Source organism: Canis lupus, chromosome 2, assembly GCF_011100685.1.
Source record: "Canis lupus familiaris isolate Mischka breed German Shepherd chromosome 2, alternate assembly UU_Cfam_GSD_1.0, whole genome shotgun sequence".
Lineage (NCBI taxonomy): Eukaryota > Metazoa > Chordata > Mammalia > Carnivora > Canidae > Canis > Canis lupus.
Genome location: NC_049223.1, coordinates 78,991,181 through 79,018,047, shown reverse-complemented (window position 1 = coordinate 79,018,047; position 26,867 = coordinate 78,991,181). Strand labels below are relative to the sequence as shown.

The following is a 26,867-nucleotide window of genomic DNA, read 5'->3' as shown; positions in this document are numbered from 1 at the left end:
AGTGACTGATCTCTACCGTGTCCGCCGCCAGCTGCATTTTGGCCAGGCCTGGCTAGGGACCTGGGCAATCCAATCCCCTCTCTAGGCTCCCTGGACTGGAGCAAATCCTTTAAACTCTGTTTAAAAGAAACAAATTTTTTTCAAAGTCTAATGTAAATCATATCTAAGTGGAGATGCTGGGGTCAGGGTCGAAGCCTGGAGGCGGGAGGCAGGACCCTCACCCTGCAGTCCCTCCCCTCCCCACAAGCACCCCAGGAGCCCCCCTCACTCCCAAGCCACCGGAGCCTGCACGGCCCCGCCCACCGTCAGGGTGATGGAACCGCCCAGGTGAGGTCAGGGAAGCCCGGACCGGACCAGGCGAGGCCGCGGGGTCCTGGGGTACACAGGAGAGGTGGGGGACCTGTGACCCTCTCGCACCGTCGCCCCCAGCACCGCCCCCCACACCGTCAGCACCCCCGGCCCCTCCAGCAAGGCCCGGCCTCCCACCGTGACCTCACACCCAGGGGGGAACCGTGAGCCTGGTGATGGCACAGTCAGGGCCTCTGCCTCGAGGGGCCAAGCTGGAGAGAGGGTGACCGCCACTACCTGGTCCCCAAGAGCAGGTGAGGCCAAGGCTGAATTGCATCACCACTGGCAGTTCGGTGGGTAAAGCGTTTTCCTGCCCTCTGTCTCCCTGGATTTTCTCGAGGGCCGCAAGAGGCGGTGGGCCCGGGTGCAGCAGCCTTCCTGTCATCGTGTCCTCGAGGGACAGGACGGAAGAGACGGTTGCATGGGAGTCCCGAGGACAGAACGACGTCCAGCACAGGGATGCTGCAGGGAAGCAGATTTCGAAGCGACCCAAGGAGGAACCCGGTGACCTTCAGAGGGAGAGAGGGAAGGGCAGCCTGGGGAGGGACGTGCGTCGGGTCAGAGGCAGAGGCTGAATGGTCACCGGCAAGCCCTGTGCCTGTTAGTGCTGTGTGACCCGGGGCAAATGACTTCTCCTGTGCTTTGCTTCACAGACCAAGCCCCCCGCCTCCAGTCGGGGCCGGGCCAGCCCACTCCCCACGTGCAGAACTTTCCAAAGCGTCCCTCTGACCCGCGGGAGTCCTGTGCCATTGCACCACCTCTGAGGGTTCCTAGTGCTGAGGATCCCAGTACCCAGCACTGAGTGCCATAAAACACCCGCGTTATTACGCTCAGGGTCTGGGGGCTCGCGGCCCCTGGGCACACGGGGGATGGCCTCATCCCGCTCTGTGCCGTTGGGGCCCCGGCTGGGCTCGAAGGCGGGGCTGACCACGGGGTGGGCCCGGGAACCATCTGGAGGAGTCTGGCGGTTGGTTGGCGCTGGCTGCCCGCGGGACCGGACTCGTCCACGCGGCCTCTCCCCAGGTGGACTCGCTGGGGCTTCCTCGCAGCGTGACAGCCGGGTTCAAGGAGCGAGCATCCCGGAGAGCGGGACGGAAAGGCATCTTTATCACCTGGCCTGGGTCAGGAGGTCAGACACAAAGCCCCGCCACCTACACAGCTCCACCCGGGTTCCAGGGAAGGGGACCCAGACCCAGCATCGGGATGGGAGGAATGTCAAGGTCATGCTGAACCAAGAGCAAGAGAGATGGGAGATAGTGTCACAAGCCGCCTCTGGAGAATTAGAACCTACCGCATGTCAGTTGGGGTCCGACCCCCCAAGAGGCCAGTTTGCATCACCAGCCTCAGTGTCCTTGCACCTGCTGTTCCTTCTGACCGGAAGACCCGTCTGCCCGGCCGGCCCCCGGCCCCTCTACCTGGCTCACCTCGACTCACCCTTCAGGGCTCAGGGGAGATGTCCTCTCTTCCCAGGAAGCCTGCTCTGACCCCCCCACCCCACCCCAGCTGAGTTGGGGCCCCTGTTGACCACCACCACATGTGCCCCTCCGAGCACTCTGGCTTCTTTGCTGGTTGGTCTCCAACAGACTGAGGCCCCCACGGGCCCGGGCGGTGTCCACCCTGTCCCCCGCCTACCATTCTATCCCCAGCACGGGGCCCAATTCCGCCCCCTCTCTGGATCCTGCCAGGGGCCAGCCAGCAGCCACCTCCCTCAGGCAGCCTCCCCAGACTGTCCCAGGCGGTGCACCTCCCCTGCAGGCCCCCAGCCCCCCCCAGCAGGTGTTTGGGAATGCGGGGATGAAAGGACACAGCCCCGCCCCCTGTTCCCAAGCCAGAGCTTGTTACTGCAGTAAAAGCAGCAGCAAATTACCAGGCGGCTGGAGCTGTAATGATTAAAACAAGGCCATTGTTCTCGGCTGCTAATTGCATACCTGGGGAGTGAGGCCGAGGCACCCCCCCCCCCCCCCCCCGCCCCCGCTGTTAACCCCGACCTCGGCCACAGGGCCGGGGCGGGTGCAGCCTGGCAAGGGAGCCCAACGCAGAGGTGACGGGGCGGGAGGGGGTGTCTGGGAGCAGAGTGTCCCCACAGGAGTGACCGCACCCACCTCACCTGGGGACCTGTTGAAAATGCAGATTCCCAGGCCCCGCCCGTGAGATCTGGGTCTGGCGGAAGGGGGCGGGGGGTGTCCGAGGGCCCAAGGACCTGGATTCTCCGTGGGCTCCAAGCCTGGGGTTTCAACCTGCCCCACCCCGAAGCCAGACAGAGCCCCGCCCTCACCTGACCGGCTCACTCGGAGAATGTGGCAAGATCCAAGAAAGTGACCCGGGGAGGGGACAGGAGAGGGAGGCTTCCCAGGAGCTTGGGCCGAAGCTTCCGCGAACTGAGAGACCCAGGACGAGTCACCGCACCTGTCTGAGCGCCGCCAGATGGACGGGGAGCAACCAGGGCCCCCCGGGGCCGAGGACGAGCCCCCACCGCGGGTTCGGGCTCTTGTGCGTTTTGCAGCATTTGCCAAAGCAAAGTATGTTTGTACTCGTTGCCTTGTCCCCCTCGAGTGGTCAGAGCTGTGGGCCCCCTAAAAACTGAAGAAAGTGATTTGGGCCTCCGCAGGGCCCTCCCGCGGCGCAGCCCCTGGGAATGCACCTGGCACAGGTAGCGAGGCCGACTGACAAGGCTCCCCCCCCCCACCCCTCATCTGTAGAACGGGGTGGAACCCCCGAAGCCTCACCCCGGGCCACCATCAAATGCACTGGCACCAGCAAGGCCTCTGTGGGTGCCCCCCGGGCTGGGCGCCCCCTGGGTGACGGCGGCCTGCACCGGCGGGTGAGGAGCCAGGGAGCCAGGGAATGTCACTGCCATGCTCCTGCCACACGGCCCAGCCATCGAGACCCCGTTTCCTGGAAATGCAGGAGGAAAGATAAGGCCCCCTTTTGCCAAAGCAGTTTAAGAACAGCCCTGCCGCGGGGCTGGGGAGCGGACTCAATGAGCCAGGTCTTCTGGGACTGGACCTTGACCTTGACAGGAAGGGCCTTGACCTTGACGCCGTGGGTGGGTGGGGAAGGCACCTGCTCCCAGGAACGGGGCCGACACCCCAGCAGAAGATGATGGAAATTTAGGGCAGGAGGAGAGCTTGGGGACACGGGGTGGGTGCAGGTGCATCCTGCGCTGTCAGCGGCTGTGAATGACAAAAAAGCAGGACGCTGGGACCGGGAGAGGCCAGGTGACCCCAGGCACTGATACACATGACGTCTTCTTAAAGGACTTCCTGGAGGAGGTGACTTTTGAGCAGGGAGGGAAGGGGCGGGGATGGGCAGAAAGAGCAGAGGAGGCCAGGAGTTAACAGTCCTCAGCGCAACTAGGGACGTTAGTTAAGCACATACTATGTCAGGATTTGCCCGAGGGCCACACTCACCTCACTGCACTCTGGGAATTTTTTTGTCGTCATTTATATATTTGTTTTTTTCCTTTTTTAAAGATTTTATTTATCTATTTGTGAGAGAGAGAGAGAGAGAAGGAACAAGTGGTGGGGAGGGGGCAGAGGGAGAAAGAGAGAGAAAAGCAGATTCCTGCTGAGGAGGGAGCCGGATGCAGGGCTTGATCCCAGCACCCCGGCATCACCACCCAAGCGGAGGGTAGATGCTTAACCGATTGAGCCACCCAGAGGCCCCTATGCTTTTCTGCTAAGCTTTTATTTTTATTTTTTTATTTATTATTATTTTAAGATTTTATTTATTTATTCATGAGGGACACAAGAGAGAGGGGCAGAGACACAGGCAGAGGGAGAAGCAGGCTCCACGCAGGGAGCCCGACGTGGGACTCGATTGCAACACCCTTTTTTTTTTAATTTTTTATTTTATTTTATTTATTTATGATAGGCACACAGTGAGAGAGAGAGAGAGGCAGAGACCCAGGCAGAGGGAGAAGCAGGCTCCATGCACCTGGAGCCCGACGTGGGATTCGATCCCGGGTCTCCAGGATCGCGCCCTGGGCCAAAGGCAGGTACTAAGCTGCTGCGCCACCCAGGGATCCCTGCAACACCCTTTATAGCAAAAGCCCCCCACCCCCACTCCCGTGTGGAATCCAGAGCTGTCAGGGCTTCTCGATCTGAACCACACACTCGTGCCTCCTTTTGAAGACATCCAGGTCCTTTTCTTCTGTAGAACGTGGCTTCGGAGGATGTTTCCTCGTGGGCCAGAGTCATTTGAGCTGGGACCATCCTGGGTGCCCCCTGCGTGGCTTGGAATTCCTTCCCTTACAGTGATGTCAGGTTGGGTGGCTTGACTAAGGTGGTGCCTGCCAGGGTTCCTTGCTGCCAGGTTACTCTTTCTTTCCTTGTAACTAATGCGTCTTTGTGACGACTCACTTTGAAACAGTGCAAGCATCCGTCTCTTCATCGGACCCACGCTTTATCCTCTTGCTGAGTTCTAGCAGGAGGGACGCACGGCTCCTTGCTGTATGCAGCACCTTATAATCCATAGCTAGCATGGCGCGTGATCATGAGCCAGGGCCCGTGGGTGCCCCTCCAAGTGGCTCCTGGGGCCTCGGGGCCCGGCTCCATCATTCTGAGAGCGTCCCCTTGCTTTCTGCCACAAGATATCCCAGCGGCATCTTGCGCTTTCCCTTAGACTCAGGTCTCCAAAGAACCCTGGTTCCTGTAGTCGAGAAGGGTACATAGAAGCCAACATCTGGGGGCCCAGGGTGCTCGCTGCAAGTGGGAAGGTGCTGCTCCCGGGCCCTCTCAGTGGACAGAGCAGGGGCTGGGGGCAGGACACCCATACGTGCATGTATACACACGTGCGTCTGCACGGGGAGAGCCTAAGGCACACGTTTAAATCTGTATTTATTTCTGTGTCTCTCATACTGAAAACCACACAGACTCTTGAAATTCCAATCTGACAGCACAGGGCTCGTCTCCCTTCTCTCCCTTTCTGTACCTGCAGCTCCCTTCTCGGACGTGCAAGTCTGGCTTCCTTTATCCTTAGCATATTGACCAGTTTGGGGGATCCCTTATGTGTAACAAGTTTCCCACCTCTGCTTCCCCACCCTCCACCCCTCCCACCCCCTGCGCACATACCGGGATGCCCTCCTCACCCCTCGCAGGCTCGGGCATCCCCTCTGGGCCGCTCCCCCACGTGGACAACCTCTGACCCTTTGGGCTGTGGCACCCACACAGGCCAACCCTCCACAGGGGTGGCCTTCTCCCCTTGCTCGGGCTCTTGTCCTCCGGGCCGCTGGTACCCCGCGGACACTCCCCTTCCCGGAGCTAGTAAGTAGCGAAGCTCGGATTCAAAACCAGATCTCTCGGCTGCAGACTCTGGGCCCTCGACCACTGCGTCCTCTCCAAAGTCCCGAGGAGGAGCACGCTTGGTGTCCAGGTGGATCTCCCCAGTTGGAGATCCGAACTGGGACGGAGGCCACTCTCAGCCTGAGCCAGGACAGGTTCTCCCGGGGGAACAGGCCGCCACCCTCCCCACCTCCAGCCCTTCAGCACGGCTCGTAGGCCTCGCCAGGGAGGAACTCGGGAATTTTGAGTCATCTGCCTGCCTGTGGCAGGTAATAAAAACAGCTCACCATGTTTTCAGCGCTGCAGTTTACAAAGTCCTCTGTAACTTGCTGAGTCTTCACACCGGCTCCGGGAGGGCAGGCTCAGCAAACCCGTTGTGTGGTCAGTGAAACCTGCGCTCAGACCGGGACAGAAATCCGATGGCTAGCGGGTGTCAGCCGGGGAATCCTCCCGGGCCTGACCTCCCCTTCACCGCACCCCACGCCTCCCCACTTCCCTCCGGGGGGACGGCTCGCCTCGCCCCTGAGCCCCTCCAGAGGACTCGCAAGTGTGTGGCTCCGGTCACACAGGGTGGCGCTGGCAGCTCTGTCCCTGCTCTTCAGGGCTCGCCGTCTGGGGCAGGCGTCCCAGGGGGCCGTGGGGACACGCACGCCCCTCTTCCTAGCAGCCTGGCTGCTGACTCTTTTTAACTGGGCCAGCACACCGAGGGGTGGCCCGTGCGTCGTGCGGGGTTCTCCGTCGCCTGCCCCATTCTCCTCGGGGAATGCCACGTGCGCCGGACAGACGGCCACCTCAAAGGCGGGCCCAGCCCCAACGCAGGACAAACCCCTGCGTCTGCGGGCCCGGGACCAAGGCCGGCCTGTGAGTGCGGCCAGCGCCCCGGCCCAGCACGGTGACTCCGCTCAGGCCGCATCCCGGGCAGGGGAGCCGGGTGGGCGGGGGGCGGCCCCCCAGGCTGCCTCGTGGGAGCCCCGGGCAGGCCAGGCTCCTGCGTGCATCAGCCCCAAGCCGAGCTCAGCACGGAGCCTCTTACCTGGCCGGCTGGGGACACCACTCCCCACGGTGGGAACAACCTTCGTCCCCCAAATTCCTCAGGAGGGAAACTGAGTCATGGCGCAGCCCCCAGCTATGCGAGACCGGCTGAGGCAAGCGGATGAACGCCCTCCCCTCCTCACAACCCCTTCAGAAACCCCCTCCCCTCCCCAGTGCATCCTGGGGGGCCCACCCTCTCCCCCTGGGCGTAGGAGAAGGTCGAGGCCAGCCCGCAGCCACCTGTGGTCCCGGTAAAGGGTGGGCCACACGCAAATGCCTCCCACTGGCAGACAGGGGTCCGTGGTAGCCGGGGCATGGCAAGGCCAAGAGAAGAGGCCTGTGGAAACGTCTGGCACTCCCCTGTCAGGCCTCAGTTTCCCCATCTGTAAAACAAGACTGTTCTTTTTTTTTTTTTAGATTTATTTATTTATTCATGAGAGACACAGAGAGAGAGAGGCAGAGACACAGGCAGAGGGAGAAGCAGGCTCCGTGCGGGAGCTCGATGCGGGACCTGATCCCGGGACCCCAGGATCACACCCTGAGCTGGAGGCAGACGCTCCACCGCTGAGCCACCCAAGGGCCCCAAGACTGTTCTCTCTGATCAGTGGTAGGTATTGTGTCCTGCATGCGGCCGTGGCCCCCTTGGGGGTGGGGCTTGCCCGGCAAGTAGGACTCCAGCTCCCACCGGGACTATGTCCCCAGAGCTAGACCTTGGGCTTCTCTTCATATATGGGGTGAGGGTGAGTTGAGGCGGGTGGGGCCCTATTTACAGTTTGGCTGGAAAAGAATAAGGTGTGAAAACCACGGACTGGGGGGAGCTCGGGGCCTCCCGCTGGCCGTTCCTGGCTCCCCTCCCTCCTCCTTATTAAGCTCACTCAGCACTCAGACGGCGCAGATGGGCCCTGGGAGACAGGGCGCCAGCTGGGCACTCGGGCCCGCTCAGGCCAACACCTGAGTGTCCCAGGGATACTCAGGAAGGCACCTGTGAACAGGTAGGGTCCAGCTCGGGTCCAGAAGATGGGGCTGCGGACGAAAATGAGTTGAGAGCTGCCTCAGTTTCCCTTGGGTGCTCATCCTTGTAAAGGCCAAACTAGCGGGGAGGCTGGGGGGAGAAGCATCCTCAGGTGTCCCCAGGTTAATGCCAAGAGTACAGAGAGAACAGGATTGTGATCTTGCCTCGGGGTCGCAGGTACCCAGGAGCTGATGCTTAACTGTAATTACACCCGAGCCAGAGAGCTGTGACCAAGACACAGCCAGACGGCACTTCAGGATGGGACACATGCCACAGAGACAGGGCGATGGGGTAGACGGGGTGGGGGCAGCACTGGATGAGTCCCTGGGGAAGGCCCCTGTCAGGGGGTGCCCCATGATCCAGCCCCAGGGGCCGTGAAGTGGTCCCTGAGACTCGGGAAGGGGATTCATCCAAGCAAAGGCCCTGGGGTTGGAAAAGGGTTTGGTTTTTTGGAGGAACAGAAAGGTCTCTATGGGTACAGCTGTCTCCTCACAGGCCTGCAGCCCCACTGCCTTTGGGGGGCACCTGCCTGACCCCCCTCCATCCCCACCCTGGGTCTAGAAGTGTGCACCCAGTGAATTCTCTGCTTCCTCCATCTCCTGACACTCAGCTGCCCTAACTCTTTTGGAGGCAGAGTCACAGGTGAGAATTCCTGCCCCAGGCCATCAGGAGAGGACCATGGGCCGCGCCAGGGCAGGCTGGGAAACTCAAGACACAGGGACCTCAGGATCCTGACTGCGTGGCTGCCTCCCTGTTCCCCCCCCCTCCACCCGCCTGGCTCAGGTGCCCAGACACGTGCCAGCCTCTTCCTGGTGGGGGCCCCGCCCTGGCAGACGAAGCTCGCCCAAGAGCAGGTGATGTCACTGCCTCGGGGCCGGGCACCCGCTGCCCTGGGAGTGATGGGCAGCCTGTCCTGGCGGTGGGGCAGGAAGAGCGGGCTGCCCCCCGACCGCAGAGGAAGGCAGGGCGACATGTGTCAGGTGCTTCCGTCACAGCTCCCGGCCCTCCCGCCGTCCTGAGGCCTTCCGCAGACACAGGGGCCGTCTCGGGGCCCGAGCCCTGTCTGCCGGGGGTCAGGAGCCAGGAACTGTCAGGTTTTGGCAGCCAGGCTCTCCTGAGGACGAGGTGCAGGGACGGCTGAGCGGGGGCGGCGGGGAGCACGTCTCCGAGCAGGTTTTACGGTGCCTGGGCTGGCAGGTGCTCCCGAAGGAGATGTCACCGTGGAGACGGGGTGGGGGGTCTGTGGGAGGCAGCCCCGCGGTCCCCAGCAGCCTCGCCGCCGCCTTGGGAAGGGGCGGCCGGGGGGTTCAGCAGGCCCCGAGGTCTCAGGGCGCCCGGCCCCGCCTCGGGGTGGACCTGGTGCTCCCCCCACGCCTGCGCTCAGCCGGCAAGTTGTAATGAGCGCCTCCCCCCCAATCAGGCCGTCAGAGCTGCCTTCCCGTTTGCAGGACACACGCGGTTACAGGCAGCAGCTAAATGACATTCCCTGGTGCACCCAACACCCAGGCTGGAGCAGCCTCCAAGGCCACGGACCCGAGCTCCGCAAAATGCCACGGCTGGAGGGAAAGGGGCCCGTGTGGGGCGGACGAAAGAGAACCGAAAGGCAACTGAAGGCTGTGAAGCAAAGAAAGAGGCACCGGCCAGACTCTGAAAGCCACTTGCTGAGCCCTGCCCTCAAGGTCCCTCTATCACCCCTGACCTGGGCCTCAGTTTGCTCACCTGTAAAATGGGGGAACGAGGCCGCATGAGGCCACGGACGGGCAGGCGGGGCAGGTGAGAGATGGCAGGTTCCCAGAGCAGAGGGCCGAGGCCGGGAGACCTTGGTGGCCGCCCAGGAGGCTCGGGACGGCGGCCCCCCAAGCTCACTCGGGAGCTGGGGCCATGGGACCACGGGAGCCAGGACTTTACCCCAAAGCAGCACACGCACCTCACATCTCGGGGCAGCCCGCAGCTCCCGGGGAGGGTGCCTGCCCCACTGTGGCCGGATGGCCCGTCAGAGCTCACATGAGGTGACTCATGGATCACTACGGTTTGGGTTTCGGAGGATTTTAACATGAGGGTCTCTCTCCCCGTCACCCGCGTTACCGGCAGGGGCGGCCTCGTCCACCTCGGAATCCCAGGACTTGGCTGCAGCCAAACATTTAGAGGAAGAGGAGTCGTATGATCACTCGTGCTGTGGGGCGGTCCCCACACCCGGCCCAGCCCAGGAAGGGGACGGGGCTGGGGGTGCCCAGGAACCTGCACCACCATCCAGCTCCCCTGACACCCCCTAGGGAAGGAGGGGGAAGTCTCTGGGGGCTCCCAGTGCCCTCGTGCTGCACAGGGACCAGCGGGGTCCAGAGAGGGCCAGGGGCTCGCCCTGGGTCACACAGCAGCCAAGCCACCCTCCTTAGCGTCCCCTCCTTCCCCTGCCCACTCCTCGCTGTCCCCCCAGCCTCCCCCCCACCCCCTACCTGCCCACCAGCCGCACACCTGGCAGCTGGGCTCTCCCTTCCGAGCACCGGGCTTCTGTGGGCCGCAGACACACCGCCCTCGGGGCTGGCCTCCCCCCAGATGTCTCCCCTGCGCTGTCCCTGGTCCCCCGACCTAGGAGCCCCCGCCTGGAAGGTCTCCGGCCGCCGCACACCTCACTGCCCTGACGATTCCACCCGCCCTGGGGCCCGCTGCTCCTTCCCTTGGTCCGCTGGGACTCAGGCCTGTGCCCCGGCTCCCGAGGACTCCTATCACCTGCCCTGGACGCCGGCCCTGCATCCCGTGAGCCAGAGGGCGGTGGCGGGCCCCGGGGACGGCTGTGGGTGGTCGGGGACAGCACAGAGCTTAGTGCTCAGCGGTCATACTCTCGGTCCTGCTGCCGGGGTCACAGGTCCTCGTGGAGGAGGGGACTCGGGCCAGCTGAGGAGAAGCTGCCCTGTGACGGGCACTCTCTGTCCCCCTAGGTCACTGCCGGTGTGTCTGGGGCGGACAGCTGTCCTTCTGTCTGGCCTCCGACCACCCAGCATCTGAACCCAGCTGTGAGTCTCGGGGGCCCCGCCTCACTGCCCCCCAGGCCTGCCAGGCTGCCTCCCGGCCTCCCTCAGCCACTCGGATGCCCCTGCCCAGACTCTGAAGCCAGAGCGGCGGGGCTGGCGGCGCCGTGGGGCACAGGCACATCCAGTGTGCAGGGTGGTGGCCTAGGTGACCGGTTCCCTTGGCAAGTGTGCAGGAGTGAGGCAGGCCGGGAGCCCCAGGATGGGCGGGGACAGGCACTGTCCCTGCCCACCCGACGGCATCGTGCCCTCCCCCTGCTTGGGGAGCCCCAGAGACACTCAGGCTTGTCTGAGCCAAGCTGGGCCGTCCCATGTCTCCAGACGCCAACGGAGGTCTCCCAAGAAGGGGACGCAGGAATCGCCACCCGGGCCCTGAGGCCAGGCTGGGCCGCGGGCTCTAGCAGCCCCGGGGCTCCCACTCTGGGTGTGCTGGTGGGCGCGACAGTGGGGTCCCCTGACTGCTCCCCGCTGGCACTCACAGCGGGAGCCTCTCCGCCGCCCCACCTCCCACAGCAGCGCCAACACCCCCTTCCCGGGCCCCAGGGTGGTCTCGCACAGCCTCGGGCCGGAGCCTGGACAGACGCGGGCTCAGGGGATGGACCCACAGCCAGGCCGGGGAGTCAGCCTGCAGGTGCTTCCCAGCTCAGCTGCGTGACCTGGGGCGCAGGATGGCTCGGGGGGTCAGGGACCTCGGATGCGGGGATCCCCCGCTCGCCCCAGGCCCGGCAGACGTGTCCTGCAGACACGGGCCTACTACGTGGGGCTCTGGCGGCCACATACGGCCTCTGTTACACATTTTTGTGTTTCTGCCAACCCTTCACAAGTGTGCCAACTGTTCTTACTCTCAGGCTGTGCAAGTGCAGGCCAGATGCGCCTCGCCCCCGGAAACCCTTCTGGAACGGATGTGCCACGTTGGGCCCCTGGGACAGTAAGAAGTCCTTCATGACGGCCCCGCGCAGTCCTGGCCACTCGAGTCCGGGCGTTTCCGAGACCCATCAGCTGGGGAGGTGGCAACGGGGTAACGACCGTGGACCTGGGCTCAGATCTTTGCTCTGCTGCTTCCGACACGGCGGCCGCGGGCTCCTTACCTGTGGGATGGGGATGACCTGAGTGGCAGCTCACGGGGGCGGCTGTGGGGATAAAGCTCCCCGGGAGCACTCGCCCGGGCTGACGGGCACGAAGCCGGGAGGCGTCCGGTGGCCCCATCCTGCTCTGGGGTGCCGGATACCCATGAACCTGTGCGAGTCCCACCCCTCTTGGGCCTCAGTTTCCCAAAACGTTGCTCGTTGGACAGATCTCTGCCTACCGTCCACCCTCCAGGAGTTAGGAAGATGAGAGCCTCCGTGCACGTGTGTGCGCCCCGTCCTGGCAGCTGCCCCAGGCCGCGGGCAACCCCGGAGCGGCGCAATGCAGCAGTGAGGGCAGCCAGGCCTGGTGCCCAGCCTACCTGTCGGGTTCGCGGCTGCCCCCCCCCCCCCCCCGCCCCAGAGCCCAGGCTCGGGCCCTTCCATCCCCCGAGGCTGCTGCGGAGACCCTGGGGGTGGGCGGGCTCTCTCCTCTGATGCGCCGTCTCCCCAGGGCCCCTCGGCCTCGAGATCGCCGTGGGGTCCTGCCCCGCGGCCTAGCCCCACCCGCTGGGGGACAGCCAGTCACCCGGGAGGGATGGGTGGCTCCCAGCAGGGCCCCGCGAGAGGCTGCTCAGAAGCCTCTGCTCCCACGTCAGGGAGACGCTGCTTAGACCCACAGTGCTCTGGGCCCTGCTCTGCGCTGGGCACTTCACGAACACGGTGGCGTTTATCCGGGGAGGCGGCACTGCGGGCCACCCTCACAGGGCCCCAGCAGGGCTGCCGGGGGAGGCGGCTGGCCGAGGGCCCACAGCATAGAGGAGGCCGAATGAGAACCCCGCACTGGGTGGCTGCAGAGCCCTCGAACTTCTCCCCTGCTCCCCAGCCCTTAGAGTTGGAAATGACCTTCGACCTCATCATCCCCCCCCGCCCCCCCGCCCCGTGCATGTCCGATTCACAGCAGCCGCTGTGGACCGCTGTCGGGATGCCTCCGATGACAGGAGACTCACTCCCTCCAAAGTGCTCTTGTCGCTGCAGGAGCCCCGCTGGCGGCTGCGCTTTCCTTCGATGGGACCCACACCACATCTGCGAAAGCCCCTCCTGGGGGTGAGTCACTCATAACCCCAACGACTCACGTTGCCAGAGCCTCCTCTGTGCCAGGTGCTGTGCAAGCGCCTTGTCAGCCAGATGAGACATGTCCATCCTATACAGGAAGAAACTGAGGCCCAGAGAGGAGAAGGGCTTGGTCCAAGGCTGCACAGCCAGCTGAACTCAATAGGACCCCAGAGCAGAGCTGAGCAGCTTCGGAGGGGCAGAGGAGGGTGGGCGGGCTGGGGAGGGATGGGGCCAGCCCCCCGGCGTCTCAGCACAGCAGGTGGGGGCCGGGGGGGTGGTCGGGGGACCAGGGGCGGCTGCCAGAGCAGGGAAAGCAGAGGAAGGGCGACCTGAAGGCTCGGGGACCCAGTATCTGCAGCCTGGGAGCCCCGCCTGTAAGGTCACCCTGGGGGGAAGCCGGAGCCCCTCTGGCAACCGGGGGCAGGGAAGGAGGGAAGGATCGGTGTCCTGTGCTGTGAAAAGAATCAGCCCACCGGCCACCATCTCCGGCCACCATCTCCGGAGCCAGGAGAAGAAACAAAGTGTCATTGTCCTGCCGCATGCAGTCACGTTCCACGGGGCTGTGACCTCATCCCCACGAAGAGACCAGGGCCGAGGGCAGCCATGTGACTGGGGACCGGGCCGCCGGCCACTCGCGGCTCCAAGCCCAGCACGCAGGCCCCACCAAACAAAAGCTACCTCCTAATTGCCCTATTTGCCCTGGCATTAGGGCCAGTGGGGCCCACGGATCCGCCCTGTCATCCCAGCCAGGAGCTCATTCCCAGGGCCTGCGCGTGCCTGTCCCGCCCTCTGCGTGGTTCCCAGCGCATGCCCGCCCCACCTGCCCGTGGGCACTTGGCTGGGCCCTGGCTCCCGGAGCAGAGGGGGAGCAGGCCCAGGGGAATGAGCGGGGCTCCTGCAGACCGACGGCGGCGGCCCCCCCTTCAGGGCTGTGCAGCCTTGGGCAAGTGCATCCACCTCTGAGTGAAACAGGACGAAGAACAGCGAGGACGAGACCGTGTCTGACACAGTGCTCGGCCCGAGCGGGTGCTCGTACAGGAGTGGGGGGCGGGGGGGCAAATATCTAAATTTGTGAACAGCCGGACGGGGGGCGGGCTCCAGCAGGAGCCCCCTTGTGGAGACTGAGCGGGCCGGGGCAGCTGAGGCAGGGGGGGTGACAGGGACAGGGGCAGAGGGGCAGAGGGACCGAAGAGCGACCAGTGAGACCGCTGGGTCCCGGCTCTTCAAGCCCGCCCACGCCGGGAGCGCCGGACCTTGGGAGGCAGTTGGGGTCCCTCACCGATGTCCCTGGGAGCTGGTCACCCCGGGCTAACGCTGGTCCTGTCCCAGCCCCCTGGCCTCGCCCGGTGGCTGTCTTCTTGCTGGGCATGTCCCAGGCGCCACCTCTCCTGCTCCCGAGGGTCCAGGCCAGCCCCCCACCTGCACCCCACTGGCCACGGGCTCTTCCCGAGGAGAAGGCCCCCACCTCCCAGCCGTCACCAGTCCCTCTGTCTTCTCGTCAGCCAACCTGGAAATCATTTTCAGGGGGGACAGGCCGGGAGTCCCTGAGCCTAAGTGCCCCAGACCCTGTTGGCCTGGGATGTGGGCCTCAGGCGAGCCCCTCGTCCTCTGCGCCCCACTGTCGCAGCCTAGAGTGAAGGGGTCGGGTGCGCCCCCGAAGCCGGCAAAGGAGCACAGGTGAGGGGCACGAGGATGCCAGCCCCGGCCGACGGTGGCCGGCCCCAGGCCAGGCGACCTCAGGTGGCACTGCAGGCGGCGGGGGCCTCCCGTCACAGGCGGGGCCCCCGTGCTCTGCACCCAGCCGGGCCTGGCCCAGCCGCTCCGGGCCCCAGGGAGGCCGCATGGGCGAGCTGGCAGCCCACAACGCCCGACCCGGCGGCAGGCAAGGACAGGCAGAACGGGAGCGGCGCTCGGGGCAGGGACCGCAGAGTGGCAGAGACACACAGGACTCGGGACGCAGAGGAGTCACCAAAGCAACGGGCTCCGGTGCGACGGCAGAACTCAGCACGTGCACGTGTGTGTGTCGGGGCCCAACATCTGCCCTGCAGCCGTGACACGAGGAGGGGAGACTCCCAAGGGCTCCGGACCCGGGACAGTCTGCGATTCTCTTAGGCGACAATACACTAACACTGACGATCAACTAGGGGGACCTGGGCCGGGGCCACACCGGGTCCCAGACCCTTCCAGGCTCAGGAACCAGGCAGAGCTGGGTCCTTACCCTGGAGTGAACCAGGTTACCAGGCTCTCTGCACCCCAGTTCACTAGTCTGGAAAAGGGGGGCCACCTGCCCCATGAGATGGCACTAGGGGCTGATGCAGGTGCTGCAGGTGAAGCGTCCGGTTCTCACGGGCACTTGGGAAAGGCCCGTCTTCATCCTCTTCTCGTTCAGGGGCCGCCCGGCTCCCTCTGCTGCATCGGAGCCTCGAGAAACAACCTTGAGGCAGAAGGAGGGTCGAGGTGGCCTAGGGAAGCTGAAGGAGCTCGTCCCCTGGGTGCTGCGTACTGCAGGGAGCAAGTGTGGGGAGTGGGGGGGATCGGGGGATGGGAGAGGCGCCCAGGCCGGGGAGGGAGCCGCCGCGCCACCTGCCTCTCACCTTCACCCATTCCTATCTAGCGCCCCTCACAGGATCCTGGGTTCTCCAAAGCCAGAGACGCGGACACCCCGTCACACCCTCAGCACGTGCCCAGTGCCAAGGGGATGGAAAGCCTCGCAGGTGCGCACAAGGCCAGTAGGGGAGCCCCCGCCGGCCGGACGCTCCCTCTGGGGGCCAGGTGGGATAAACGGCCACCTAACCCGCAGGCCCCGTGTGGGAACTACACGCGCAGGACCGGGCCCAGCCCCCGGCTTGCAGCAAACACAACTGGGGCAGAGAAGGGGGCCGCGTGAGGAGGGGGCCGCCCAGCGTCCCATTTAGCCCCTAACAGAGAACTGAACTCGGAGAGCCGGCCGCCAGAAGAGGCGCGACACAAACGGAGAAGCCCAGAGGCCTTGCAATCCGGGAGGAAGATGCCCACATGCCTCCTCCAGCTTTATTGCTGAACACAGACCTCAGGGGCTTAACCACTGCAGCCATGACGAGGCGCTGCCAGTCTGGAACCTTCCGAATTCTCCAACTGGGGCTGTCCGTTGAGGAAGGCAGGGACCCAGTGCCCTTCTGCCTAGGGTCCCTCGACACTGCTGTCAGGAGACAGGGGCTCTCCCTAGGCCAGTTTGTGCTCCTGCCCAAGCTCTGCCTAAGGTACCAGTCATCCTGGGACTGTCACAGACCTGGGCGGCCACACCAGCACTCTGGGACCAGGATGTCACCGCAGTGGTCCACATGGACACCAGGAAAGCTATCACATGGAGAGCAAGGGGCTGCGGTGTTTGGGCTGAAATCAGAACTCCCTGAGGCTTCTGCAAGAAATCCAGAAGTGAAGGGCAGAGAAAAATAAACCAGCACCTTGCAATGCGCTTTGGTGACTCTGGCTCTGCAGGCCAAAGGAGCCAGGCTGCGGATATGCTTGTGCAGGTGCCCGTCAACACTCCCGACGCCCTGAGGGGTCACCGTGAAGGTGGCTCAGGCTATGATGGTGTCAAACAGCAGGCCCGACACCCGGTTGGCAGGTGACATCGTGAGAGTCTCTCCCGGCCCCTTCCCCCGATTTCCATTCTGGCTCTGCCACCCCGGATGAAGCCGCTCCAATCTCTCCCTGCTGGGATGTTCCGGATAGCAATCCTGCACGTGAGCGAGTGTGTACCTGGAACAGGCCCTCGGGGGACCACGAGCCAGCGGGAGATGCGGGGTGAGAGTGGGCGTGAGCGTGCTGTGGTCGGTGTGAGGAGCAAGTGTCCCTAACACCAAGGTCCTTCATCCTCCTTCACTAGACACACTTGGACCTCAGCTGAAACCTGGAGCTTTGCTAAAGAAAAAAGCCAGGTCACGCAGACCGAAAATGAACTCCTTAACGAGAGCAGCGGTTTCCCGACTACAGAGCAGACGAGGAAGCCCACATATACCTGGCGACGTCCTCCCCCACGGTTGCCCACAATCCCATCTTATGGGCGAGGCTGCGAAGACACGTAAGGCGGCAAAGCTGGGATCTGAGCACAGAGAGAGCCTGACACACGGCTGTGCCCCTCCCCAGAGCCCGTCAGTCCCCCAGAAAGCTCCTCACCCAGCACCAACACTGACGTGCATTTGTGCACACGGGCACAGACGCACTCTCGCCTGCCAGGGCCTCTAGCTGGGCTCTTGCCACAAATCGCCTTTGTCTCTCTGGCGAAGCCCCAAGCAGGACACTCCTGTCGTGGCCGCCCAGTTAGGGACTCTGAGGGAGGGTCACCAAGTCCTCGGGATGTGGAGGTCTTCGAATGGGGTGGAGAGGGATCTCCTCTCCCCAACGGTCTGGCCAGAGGAAGGAGCCTCGACACAAGCTGGGCATCGAGACAGAGGAGGCGGTCTTCAGAGAAGCAACTGGCAGAGCGGCTCCCAGGGAACGAAAGATGGCCGTTAGCAAACTCTTCCTCCCCATGAGGCCACATCTGGCGTAGCCTTGCCCTAGAATCTGGGGAGAGGCCCTTGCAAGTCTTGCTTCCTCACTAGTAACAAGGCCACTGCCCAGGGGGACGGCAAAGCAGCTTTCAAGGCCCCCAGATGCAGCTGGCACAGCTTTGGGGGCACAAGCCCGCAGCCCCGGCAGCTACTTGTGGGGTGGCCCTGGGCAAAGGATGCCTGTTCCCAGGCTCTTTCCTGAAGACTGGAAGCACAGGAGCATGCACGCACGTGCACACACACATACACACACACACACACAAACCCAGCAGAGAGCAGCTCAGGGAAAGGCAGCCACTCGTTATTCCAGTGCGAAGACAGCCCCAGGCCCTCCCCTGACACGGCAAGCCCGAAGCAAAGTCGCCAAAAGCTCTCCGGTGCACAGCTGGCAGGATTACTCCACCACGCCAGCCTCCGGCCGAGGACCAACTCATCGGCTCCACGAGTCTTTGGGTTCCAGCTCTTAAGGCCAAAAAACTAAGAGAGGCTGAGGGGTCTGTTTGAGGAAAGCTCACACTCCGCAAACGTGCTGCCCCAGCTCGCCGGCCAAGAGCAGACGGGCTCCACTTGTACTACCAACGGCGACTCTGACACGGCAGTCGTCCTGTGCTCGCGCGGGAGGGGGCCGCGTGGCCAAGGAGAGCAGCTGGCCAGGGGCGCCGAGGGTGGGTTTAAGCAGCAGGCTACACCTCCTCTCTCAATGTGTACTCAGTCATTCGTTTATTTCTCAAGATGCGCACACTCAAGTGTTGAGTCGGCCAGGACAGGTCGAGGCTCCTAGGTATGTACACGTCCTTCCGTGGCTTGGGTTACAGACAACTTCATAGCTAGTGCACCACACACACAAGATAAAACAGGAAGCCTAAAAACCCCAAGCCACTCCAAGAAGACATGAGGGGGGAGGGAGGAGTGAGGCTGCAGCGTCCCGTGGGGGGAGTCAATGCACAGGAGGGAAGAACACGGAGGATGGAAGGCAAGCTAGCTTCGGTCTCTGCCAACGGCAGCTTCCGCATGATGTTCAAGGGATTGAGTTCAACAGGTCCTTCAGGAAGTTCTCGGGATCGGTGACTTCTGACAACAGGCCTGGAAAACAGGGGTGGGCAGAGGGGTGAGGCGCAGGCACGCAGGGCCCCCAGCCCCACTGAGTCACAGCTGCCCCATCCACGCAGAGAACACGGTGTGCCCCGACAAGCTCCAACACAGCCGCTCCCTGGGGAGACAGTCACCGAGCAAGCACTCTCGTTCTGGCAGAGGAGTCAGCTGTGTTCTAGAACGGGCACCACTGGGTGTTTAAAGGCGTTAATGTGGGGGAGGCTGACCCCATGGCCACCCAGGGCAGAGGCTCTAATCCGGGGCCATGGACCACTGCAGAGGGGGGCTCCAGTCTGACCCTGACTGCAAAGCGGAGGGGTCTTCTGGGGGGAGAGAGTCCACAGCATTCAGCATATTCTCAGAGGGGCCAGGGCCAAGGAAAAGCTAAAACCAGTGTCCCCAAGGGCTGAGAGGAAGGGAGCAGGACAGTAGGCCCCTGGGCTTAGCTGGGCTTCGTTCCAACCATGAGTCCCAGGGCCTGCAACGAGCTGCCAAAGCTCAGGAGCTCTGTTTCTGCAACCACCAACCGGACACAGTAACAAGTCCTGGTTCAGTCGCCGTGGGTCTAAATGAGGCCGTGTATGTGAAGGTGCCAGCGCACAGAAGGGGCTCAGTGGCCCTGTGGGCCCCCCACACCTCCCTCACCAAGCAGGGTGCTTCCATTTCACAGGCGTAGAGTGGCTAAGCCGGAGGCCTGGTGACATTCCCACTCAAGTCCCTTCCCCAGCATCTGCGCTGGCAGAGGGAAGGCTGGCACCGATCATTACCTCTTATTGGCTCTGGAAGGTGTTTCGCCCTTGCTTTTGAGTAGGGTGTGTCAGATGTTCTGAAATCTTCTACCAGTTTAAACAAAGTAATAAAATCATGCTGTAAAACCAGACCCCGGTGAGTGAAGCCACCAGCTCCCCCTGCCTGTTGGGCTCCCGCTCTCCCCGGCTTCTGGCCAGGGGCACTGCCACCAGCTGCAGGGTGGCTGGGAAGCCCTGAATGAGGCAAACACCTTCCTTCCCCTGCCACTTCCTCCTTCTTGCTCGGACTCTTCCATTCCCACTCACAGTCTTTGTTCGGACATTCCCTAGAGCCCTGGGCGACATGGCAGTACACAGGTCAGCTGCTCATTGGCAGGGACCACTCCTGGGAAGAAACGTCGAGGCTAATGTTTCTTCTGAACCGTGCTGGGCAGTGCCGACGCGGGACCGCCAGATCACAGGTGTGGCAGCAGGCCGACAGAGGCCCGTGGCCGTGCTCAGCTTCCACCCAGGCCACCCTAAAGCATGGACAAATGCTAGTGCAGGCTTTCTCTTGATAGTAGGGTCTGAGAAGAAGTTTTTCCTGCTTCCTTACACTTCACAAAATCCTCACAATGAACACGAGGGAAAAGTGCAACAAGCTGACACAGGAGTGAGGCAAGGTCCTGCACCCTCAGCCTTGGCTCTGGGAGCCTCCACCCCCCGACTTCAGCAAGGCCGGCAACAACAGGACTCTGGTGTCCCAGCATTCTCGGCCTGACAGGGCCCTGAGGTTTGCACCCTGGTGCATTTTCTCAACCACCTCCTCGGCTGTCACCCAGGGCTTGCTGAGGAGATGCAAACAAATTTTAACGTGTTTGTGAGGAGGATGACACATGTGTTGTACACAGCCTCCGTAGCCAGGAGAGAACTAGAATTGTCCTCAGCAGGTATGGGATGAAGGACTGTCTAAGGGTGTCTCAGGACAACAGTTCAAAGTGCTGCCCCTGTTCTTCCAAGCCAAGATGCTCTTTGCTCTGTTTTGATATTTACCATTTACCAAATGGTATTTAGAATCAGAGTTGGACTCTTCTCCATCTCCCCAGGGTAGCTGTGACATAAGAAGTCTCAGCCCCCAAGAGGCAGGAAGAAGACAGGTCAGCTCCATGTCAATTCTCTGAGACTGTGAGAAACAGCCAGGAATTTAAAAGAATTTAAGAGACTCTACCTATTTTCCAGGTATGCCCCACAGGAAACATCTAATGTCCACGCCTCAGTTACCCCATCTATGAAGTGGGGGCAACACAGTATCCACCTCAAACACATGAGCAGCACAGGGCCTAGGATGCAGAGTCCCCACATGTCCCAGCTGCTGTTCTTACTCCCAGGGGCCTGGTGTTCCCATCTCTCTTGCAGACCGTGTGGGAGGGACCAACAGGCTGGTTCTTCCCAGTAGTTCTGCTGCTGTGAAGATGCAAGCTAAGACCAGCCCCCCTGTGGCACACATGGGTTCTGCTGCAGGAGATCTCTGAAAGATAAAACCTTGACACTGACCAGCCGCATCAAGGAACTCCGAGAAGGTCTCCACTGGCATGAACTCCTCCTGGAAGGTCTTCAGGGCTTTGTCAGCAGCTTCGTAGATGGGCATGTCATTGTGGCGGATGTATTCCGCTAGAGAGCAGGACCAGCCTCCCTCCGTGTTACTGGTAGGCACCTTCTACAAGAAGCAACAGGAGACAGGCCCAGGGGCTGGATTACTTAATGTCCCTACCATCTCAATGCCAAAAAGCAGCCCTTCTCCCCCCGCCCCCTCCATACATCAAAGTTTCCCTGGAGGACGTGTTTTGCTTCTAGGAACAGCAAAGTCTCGTGTCATTCCTCTTGCAACCCCTTTATGATGCACCACATCATGTGACCTCTAAGCTACAAGTGACAGCTCTTCCTGCACAGGTCACACCTGTTTCCCCCCCAGGAAAGGGACACTCTCACCATGCTTCAACTGAGCTGTCCCATTCAGACTGTAAAAGGAACACCCTGCCAGGGTTCTCTCAAGGCAGAAGGCAGGGTCCCTATGAGTTGGGCTGCAGTGAGTCACACTCACACAATGCAATGAGGTTCCCCAGACAGAGGACACAAAGCAAACCAGGGATGACCTGCGGCAGGCCTGAAACTGGGTGACAGGAGCGGCCTTGGTTCCAGGTGTATGTCACAGACGGAAGGCTCTAAGGTACAGCGTAGACCCCTTCCACGGTAGGTGGTCTGCTTCCAGTGAGAGGCCAGTGGAGGAGCAGCCACCCGGACATGGGGCTGGCTCAGAGCCAGCAGCACAGAACTTTCACACCCTCGCAGAAGCCAGTCAGGCCTACCTTGAACATGTTGTAAATGAGATCGACGAGGGCCCAGAAGAGAAGGGAAGAGCGGTAGGCAGAGTAGTCCTTCACTGCCTTGTCTGTCAGCCTGGAAAAGAAAATCCCATAGCATGCCCATGAAGACCCCAGACAGATACACACAAGGACAGGCCAGAGCCCCATTACTCTGCACGCCACTCCACTCCAGCCACCTATCTCATCCGAGAAAAGCAGCTGTGGGCAAGAACCTCTGAAGCCTTGACCCAATGATCCATGAAGCACTCATCCTTAGTACAGACTCCCTTCCAAACCGGGGTGAATCAGAAGTGGGGGAACATAAGGGGCACGTGGCAACCAAAGACCACTGCCTGGAAGACATGCCAAGGAGACCCTCGCATCCCTGTGTTCAGTCCCACATAAGTTCTTGGACTTGACAGGACCTCATAAATGAAGCAGGAAACGGTTCTCTCTCAGTCTTGACGCTCCTCCTGACACATTTTCAAGAACAGTCAGCAGACCCAAACCAGCCCAATACAGGGATTTGGCAACCATGGGCTGTGTTTGAAAGATGGGGGGGGGGGGGGGGGGGGGGGCTAGTGCTGAGCAAGAGTAATATCTAGGACGGAGGGTGCAACCAACACCTCCTAAATCCTGGGGTAATCCCAGAGCTGCCACCACACCCCTCTGCCTCTGCCCAGGACCATCTCCACTTAGCCCAGTGATTCAGTGCAGGATAAAAGGCCAACAGGCCCTCAGAACACCAGGGGTGGCCTGTGACCCCATCCCCTGCCCGCTCAGCAGACTCTGCTGGTGTGAGGAACGATGACCCTTCATCATGGTGGTAAAGCCACTGTGAATACAGAGAACCCAGGACCTCCCCTCTGCACTGGCAGTGAAAGATCGGGGCTAGGATTCGGCTTCTACCACCCATGATCTACAAGAGATTTTGTTTGCAAACTGCGTTCACATCTGCATTAAGTGAAGGCCAGGTGAACCCTTATCACGGAAATTCTGGATCCTACTACACAGTAGAACAAAGCCCGTAACTAAAGGAGCTAAAATTTGGTATTAGAGTGTGTGTATGTATAAGAATCAGGAGGGACAGACAGGCAGAGAGCTTATTTATTATCACAGAAGCCCGGACTATCCTTCATGGCCTCAAGGAGAAGGACTGCTGAGCATGGGGTGGGCCGGCTATACCTACGTCCAGTAAATGTGAACAGTAAGAGAGTGAGGCAATTCTGTTTGCTACAATGCTCTTCCTGTTCTGTCCCTGCGCCCCAACAGTCTCCAGAGCACCCACTCTCCCCACCAGGCCCACAAGCGGACTCTACAGCTGACAGTGAAGTCGGCTGCAAGGCAGGCCTGGGGCCGAGGCGGACACCCGCTCCTCTGCACACTGCGCACAAGACACCAGATAAGGCTCTGACGGAAGCCTAAGTCCAAGGCCTAACTACCGGCAAGTTCCTGGCAGAGGAACCCTCCCTTCGATTTAAACATGCAGAAGAGGTCCTCTTCTCTTGAGCACATTCCTAGATTTTTTATATGGGCTACTGCCTTCCACCCCATCACTGACTTAGGACAAAGTCCCCTGCAAGGGACACTGCCCAACCACCAGGATGATGCCCTCTCGGTCTCTCCTCGGAGGGCATCCTAGTATGGGACTCATGCCCACCACCTCCCCCGCTCTGTCTCAGGGGCACCTGCTCGGGCCTCCACCCCACACCAGGTTTGGCGGCTGCTGTGCTGTAGTAAGCAGGAACCATGAGTGACCTGCCCAACTTAATTATTTCAGGCTAATTAGCAAAGGTGACTAAACTGCCACAGAGAAAACGGCAGCTCGGGAACGCAGCCCACACCGGAGTTCCTGAGTAAGCTGTGGCCACGCAGGCTTCTCCTAAATTGCCCGGGACAGTACTGAATTCTGGTCTCCTCACTGAAAGCAAAACAGCTCCCATGGGTTCAGATTTCACACCCGCCACTGAGAGCTAGTGTCTCGCAACAGCCACTTTTTGTGCCATGGATACAGGCTGAGCCTGGCTTATCAACAACCTGGTATCTTTCTGATCTAACTTCTGATTTCAAGCAGCTAGTTCAGCATGAATGCTTTGGACTCTGGGAAACACTGGAAGGTGATATGTCTGGAATGGGGGCAGAGGTCAGGTAGGAAGCTGGCAAGACTTGCCCCCTCCTCCTCTGCACAAAGCAGCTGGTACTGGCCGGGCTCAACAACAGAGCCCTGACCTGGTCTCTCTGAGGGTGGGAGGTGCCGGTGACTGGCAATGCTGGCTTTATCAGAGCCAGGTAGACAGAAGATACCAGGGGTGCCAAGGTAGGCTCACGGCTGCTCCCCCCTTGGTCTGCCATGGTCAGGGGCTGGAAAGCTCCTCCTCTGCTCCTTTGTTGGCCTGTGAATGTGGAAATGTTCCCTCAGATCCCAGCAAAAGCAGACAAGATGGATCTTCCAGAAGGGAAGTGGCAGAAGCAAGCTGACAAACCTACACCCTACGGTGGAGCCCAGGGGAGGCAGAGACCGTCAGGGTCACCATGGGCCTAGAGCAGCGCCCTTGGAGTCAATGTGTGGAGATCCATGTAGTCATCTCCAAGAGCTTCTTGTGGTTTACAGGTGTTTCTCTAAAGATGCCGCCCATTCGACCCAAATCCCAGTACAAGGTAATGAAAACAAAGACACTTCCTTCCTGAAACGTTCCTTCTTTGGGACGTGTCCACATGAACAGGAGAAAAAGAAAGGCTCGTGGAACATGGCGGAGATGTGATAGCAATGTGACCAAGGAGATGCGATAATGAACAGAAAACAAAAGATGATCAGAAAAGAAAATCCCCAGTGCAGCCATGCAGGAGCCCTCCCAGTTAATGGCCAGCCAGGACTGGGAAAACCCAGTTACCTGCCCAGCTCCCTGCTGGCCCTAATTCTCATCAGTCATCTCACCCTATGCCTGGCTGGCTGCTTCTCTGAACTCTTCCACAGACTAGAGCCTGGCTCCACCTTCCTAAATGGCTAACTCGAGACCCAGAGGTGGCCAAGCACCTACCAGCCATTGGGTCTAGGCTCTTGGCATGACAGACGGAGACTGAGAAGGGACAGAAAGGACTGAGTCAGACGAGCAGGCCCTTCACTTAGCACACACAGGGATATACCATGCAGACACTAGGCAGCCCAGAGGACCGTACCTCCCGAAGCAGGGACTGACCTGGTGGCTCCGCCTGGAGCCACTGCCCGGGCCTGAGAGGTCACCAGCAGCCTCCGCAGGATTTCCACACGTGTGGCTCTCCACTTCTCGGGGGGCAGGATGTGGAGGGCCAGGACTGTGAAATAGTGGGGCCCGTCCACTTCAAAGGCACTCTCCACCCACTTTTCCTTGGGCTGCTCCAGAAAGCCCTGGAGGTTCTTCTCCTCTCGGGAAGTTGCTCGGGTTCTGTAACAAAAGGGACACAATGAAACCAGGGTACAAGCAAGGCACCAGCAGCAAGAGGGAAGGAGATTTGGTCAATATCTCATCTTTCCAGCTTCAGCAATGCTTGGATCATGGAACACAGCCACCCCCTCTCCGAGAGCTGCTTCTCCCCTTCCAAGCCCTCCTTGGTGGCATTCTCCTTGCCTCCACCAACCCGCAGCTCGGCTCTGAAACAATTCCAAACAACTTCCTGGCTCTTGAGCCCCTGGCTATGGTGGGCACATACACAAACACTCCATCAAATGTCCTAACAACCCTGAAAAGTGACAGCTAGTACGTTTTTACCACAGTATCAGAAGCCCAGAGAAACGACGGGACCTTGCCAAAGCCAACAAGTCAGTAAGTGAGGGGGCCAAGGTGAGCCCAGAATCTGACTCTACAAGCCAGCCTGTGTTCTCACTTGCCCCACGCAGTCCTCACAGCTTGGCTATCTGTGCGACATTCCACCAGTTCCCTCCCTGGGCACTCTGCTTTGGTGTTTCCTTGTACATCTATGTCCCCTCCTCCATTTGAATAGCTAACTCTGGGCAAGCACTGCTCTGTTCTCCCTCTTGCCTAAAGTGATGACGTGATCACTAACTCACCACCAGGCACCCACTCTGAGCTTGAAATCAATCACCTTACCTAAACCCAGACAAGGGCCCTAGGACACAGGGGTACCAGCAGTACCCCAACTCCACAAAGGGGAAACAGAGGAGTTGAATGTGCAGAGAACGGAGCTTTCTGCACAAAGTCACAGTGGGGAATGGAAAAAATAGGCTTCGAACCCCGGCAGTCTGGATGCTGACCCAGCCCTCCATGTTCCGATCCTTGTAAATGCCACTCCCTCCCCAGCTTCCACAAGCAGCCACTGGAGCTATGTGGAGACGTCACTGTAAGCTTTCCTGATCACAAATTCCTGACCCTAAAACATGGATGATGCTCTCACACCAAAGGCACCCGACGGTCTAACCTCATCCTGTGGGAGAAGAAAGAAAACTCGACCCCAGTAGCCACGAGGATCAAAGTTACCAGGCCTGCAGGGACCACTGGCAGACACTGGACTATGGGAAAGCAGGTGGGGATGGTTTAAGGACACGCCGCTTCCTTCTGCACCTGAAGAACAGATACGGATGGCTCAGATGGACATACCCTACTTGACTTTCCGGAATTAGAGGAGTCGGAAGCTCTCCACCACTGTAGTACCTGCCCAACTCTGCTCCAGCTCACGGTGGGATCCACCTGGCTGTGTGCACAGATGTGCCACCCAGGCACTGCTATGACCACACTCACACCAGGAAGAAGCGACCAGCTAGGGAAGCGGTCAGTGGATGGGCAGCAGTGCCTCTCCATGAAACATCCAGGTCAGCCTCTGACCCAGACATCTAGGACACAGCAGACTCCCTCCCCGACCAAGCAACTTGAGCATGAGTTACTAGTATCTGGCACTTGAGAAAGCCAGTGCCACCCAGAGTCACTGGCTCTCTTCTGCCGGGCAAATCATGCTGCCTTTCTGGGGCTGTGTTTCCCCCTAGAGTAGAGCGGTGCACTCTGCCTCAGAGCTGCCAAGAGACAGGTCTCCACAAGGCCAAGGGCTCTGTCAAAGGCCCCACGAACACCGGTAATTAGCACTGCTTAGGCCTGCAGCGGTCTGGAGAGTGCGAGCATCTGTGCTGTTGATGATGTGGGTGTTCCTTCTGACGGTCCCAACAGCTTAGCAGCTGATGTCATGTGCTGACGAGACCTGCCTGTGCATCTTTTTCACAATGAGGGCTGCGGTCTGGAAGCCAGCCTCCTATCTCCCCAGGAAATGGGAGGGAAGAGGAAAA

At 60.9% G+C, this 26,867-nt stretch overlaps 2 protein-coding genes across 7 annotated transcripts in view; both read right to left on the bottom strand.

Annotated features, from left to right (window-relative positions):
* Positions 1-7,135: 7,135 nt before the first annotated feature.
* Positions 7,136-13,894, bottom strand: LOC119870470. Of its 2 annotated transcripts, XM_038531810.1 has the most exons (5): positions 13,354-13,894; positions 12,901-12,983; positions 11,543-11,788; positions 10,301-10,463; positions 7,136-9,801 (listed from the first exon to the last, which is right to left on the bottom strand). In XM_038531810.1, exons 1-5 carry the CDS (start codon positions 13,419-13,421, stop codon positions 9,756-9,758), a joined length of 606 nt encoding a protein of 201 aa, XP_038387738.1. In that variant the 5' UTR covers positions 13,422-13,894; the 3' UTR covers positions 7,136-9,755. The 2 variants fall into 2 exon arrangements, with proteins under 2 accessions (XP_038387738.1, XP_038387739.1); XM_038531811.1 differs by lacking the exon at positions 10,301-10,463 and having other exon boundaries at positions 13,354-13,885.
* Positions 13,895-18,112: 4,218 nt separating this feature from the next.
* Positions 18,113-26,867, bottom strand: part of UBR4 (ubiquitin protein ligase E3 component n-recognin 4) — a 132,444-nt gene continuing 123,689 nt past the window's right edge. For all 5 annotated transcript variants that reach the window (XM_038531798.1, XM_038531800.1, XM_038531802.1 and 2 more), the window contains 4 exons: positions 24,796-25,020; positions 21,602-21,692; positions 20,790-20,952; positions 18,113-18,498 (listed from right to left, as the gene is read on the bottom strand). In XM_038531798.1, coding sequence (XP_038387726.1) covers positions 18,434-18,498; positions 20,790-20,952; positions 21,602-21,692; positions 24,796-25,020 — 544 coding nt within the window. In that variant the 3' untranslated portion in view covers positions 18,113-18,433. The remainder of the gene's footprint in view (positions 18,499-20,789; positions 20,953-21,601; positions 21,693-24,795; positions 25,021-26,867) is intronic.

Bases quoted from the DNA above. Each gene is read 5' to 3' on its own strand.
- LOC119870470 (XM_038531810.1), bottom strand. From the start codon at position 13,421: ATGCGGCAGGACAATGACACTTTGTTTCTTCTCCTGGCTCCGGAGATG. The intron at 11,789-12,900 runs GTGAGTCGTTGG...CCCATCCCACAG, and splicing joins ACAGAGGAGGCTCTGGCAAC to GTAAGGAGCCCGCGGCCGCC. The intron at 10,464-11,542 runs GTAAGAACAGTT...GACCACCCACAG, and splicing joins TGCACTTGCACAGCCTGAGA to CCGTCCCCGGGGCCCGCCAC.